The sequence below is a fragment of the Chenopodium album genome, chromosome 10 (assembly GCF_948465745.1).
Source record: "Chenopodium album chromosome 10, dcCheAlbu1.1, whole genome shotgun sequence".
In the NCBI taxonomy this organism is placed as follows: domain Eukaryota; kingdom Viridiplantae; phylum Streptophyta; class Magnoliopsida; order Caryophyllales; family Amaranthaceae; genus Chenopodium; species Chenopodium album.
Window position 1 is genome coordinate 52,225,075 of NC_137843.1, and position 2,815 is coordinate 52,227,889.

At 38.4% G+C, this 2,815-nt stretch overlaps 1 protein-coding gene across 1 annotated transcript; it reads right to left on the minus strand.

Moving 5' to 3' along the window:
• Positions 1–1,365: 1,365 nt before the first annotated feature.
• LOC145565385 (uncharacterized) lies at positions 1,366–2,203 on the minus strand. The gene is made up of 2 exons (XM_081625410.1): positions 1,681–2,203; positions 1,366–1,625 (listed from the first exon to the last, which is right to left on the minus strand). Exons 1-2 carry the CDS (start codon positions 2,201–2,203, stop codon positions 1,366–1,368), a joined length of 783 nt encoding a protein of 260 aa, XP_081481536.1.
• Between the last annotated feature and the right edge of the window lie 612 nt (positions 2,204–2,815).

Sequence of the window (2,815 nt, forward strand, 5' to 3'; positions counted from 1 at the left end):
TTTGTGCATTAATATTCAACCAACATAGATAAACAGGGTAGGATTAATATGATGTTTGTATGTTATTCGAAAAGCGCACATGAATACGAGCAGAACAAAGTAGAGGCCTATTTTATAGGGCGGGTCCTTTCTTTTGTAGATTGGATTCGTACCCTCATCCCCGGACCCTGTTTGGTTCAAGACCTTATGGAGTATTTGACGGTCCTTTGGATTGTCTTTTGGGTACAAGTTCCTTAAAACTTGTTGGCGACTCGTTTTAGCTCTTTGTCTTTCCCTTTGGAACGCCACCGTACTTTAGTGTATGATCACAGTGGGGTTCAAGTTTGGGGTTATCATAATGCTTGAAATATTCCCTACAATAAGGGACTATTATTGATGAATGATGTGTATGAGCATTTGTAGTTGTTGTTCTCGATGACATTTTTTGAGAGAACACTGTTGTGCAGTACATTGAGTACCTCCCTGCTACCTTGCCTTGCTTAATTATGGATTGATTTGAGTCCCTTCCTATTATGAGTGAATTGAGTACCTCCCTGCTGCCTTGCCTTGCTTAATTATGGACTGATTTGAATCTCTTCCTGTTATGAGTGAATTGAGTACCTCCCTGCTGCCTTGCCTTTCTTAATTATGGACTGATTTGAGTCCCTTCCTGTTATGATTGAATTGAGTACCTCTCTGCTGCCTTGCCTTGCTTAATTATGGACTGATTTGAGTCCCTTCCTGTTGTGCAGTACATTGAGTACCTCCCTGTTGCCTTGGCTTGATTAATTATGGACTGATTTGAGTACCTCCCTGTTGCCTACTCTGTCCCTATTTTGGTTTTCAGTCTCTAGTGGAATGAGTCCCTAATTTACATTGTCATGCCCATTATTAATCCAAATGATGAAGGGACTGAATTGATTAAAATTAGTCCAAACTTTGATTTGCTCCAGCTTTAAGTGTTGTGCACTTACTGTTGAGGTAACTTGGTTTGGGATTTTTTTTATAATAAAATTATACCCTCTGATGGATTAGTTACCCTTTGATGACTTTTACTTGCAACTTATGTGTGCATGATTGTAAATGTGCAAAAAAAGAAATACATAGTAAGAAGACTTCATATCACATTTAAATTACATAACACTACTTAGAAGACTTCAAATTACTTTAAAATAAACTACAATTCCAGTCCCTTGACAAAATGTCTTCTAACATGACTACCTTAGACAAAAACTTCCTAGACACAAAAGTACACATAACCAAAGTTAATAAAAATAACTTACAAACCCATTGTATCAACAAAATGTTGGTTATGTGTGGCAGTTCCTGTTGTTGGCTATTCTCCCTCTAGTTTGCATCCACTTCTAACTGATCTCCTTGCTGGGTCTAAGTCCCTTCCTGGTTCCGATCTGTCTGGATGAACATGGTGTTGAGGTAGTTGACTGTTTGGTTAATGAGGGCTTGGCTGACCTCCAATTGTTCTGGTAACAACCTAAGTCTTTGTAGTTTATGCTTCCCCATATGTGGAATCTTGTATTTGTTACCTCCCTCCACTTTGAGTATTTCAATCATACATGTTTGCAATGTTATCCAAGTATACTTGTTTACAATTGCTGGAAATGCATGATAAGCCTCTTTGACCTTCACTATCATTTCATCCAAGTTTTTAGGAAAAGATTGGTACCGTAGGGATTGAATTACCCTGACCCAAATCCAGCACATTTAAATCAGGAGAATGTGCTGGTTGGAATACAATTCTGATGTTGAACCCCCCTTGCCTAGTTGCTGTAATGAATTCTTCATCTTGTGGAATTTGATGTGGCCGGGCATTATCCCATTGTATAACCACGTCCTTTGGCATGTTTGCAGGCCATTTGCTTACAATGGCTGGTATCACATTGTTAAGCAACATATCCCTAATTGCTTCTCTGTTTATGTTCTGAATTGGCTTTGTTTCAAGTGTTCCAGCATCTCTGTTTTTAATTTTTTTCTTTTCCATTTGCTGAATCACAAAGGGAAATATGTCATATTTCCCATCATGAATCAAATGGCCTTGTGCATCATACAATGGCTTTCCAATAATGCCCATGAACATAGCTTTTATCTTGAACCTTCTGGACTGTTGACATCTATATGGATCTTCTTCCTTGGGCAAAAGGTAAAATCTTCTTGTCTCCGGATTTATGTAAAACCAATTTTCATCAATATGAATCATATTGCTCATGTCTTCAAATGTTGGATTTGTAGTTGTTGTTGCTGGTTGTATGTGATTCAAAACCCACCTAAGCCTTGCTATTTTGTGATCTGATGTCAGTCTTGGTTTGTTTGTACTTGTATGTGTTCTGAGAATGCCCTTTTTTTTTCAATGTGTGGAGGGTGACATGAGAAATGCCAAGTGCAGCAGCATAACTTCTCTCAGTTGTTCTGAGGTACAATGGGACTGATTGTAACCATTCCTCAGTGTACTGCCTTGCTTTTCTGCCACACTTGCCTAACTTCTTGCTCCTGGCATCGATAATAGTCCCTTCTGCCAGTTGCTTGCATATTTCTTGAAATAATCTTGTTGTTGTGGACTTGTGAATCCCAAAATGCCTTGCAAATCTGGCTAAAGCACCCCTTGGTAAGCTACCATTATGCATAAGTTTTAGCATTTCATCAACAATCTCTCTTTTCTTTGCGATTGTAAGTAGTGGCTTCTGTTTTCGAACAATTTGCTCATGTTGGCCTTGTGCCATAAACTCTAATCTGCTTCAAAATCTGAATTTTGTTACATTTCTTCATCTAATAGTTGATCCATGCTAAAAAACCCATCATCAATTTCCTCCTCCATTTTTGT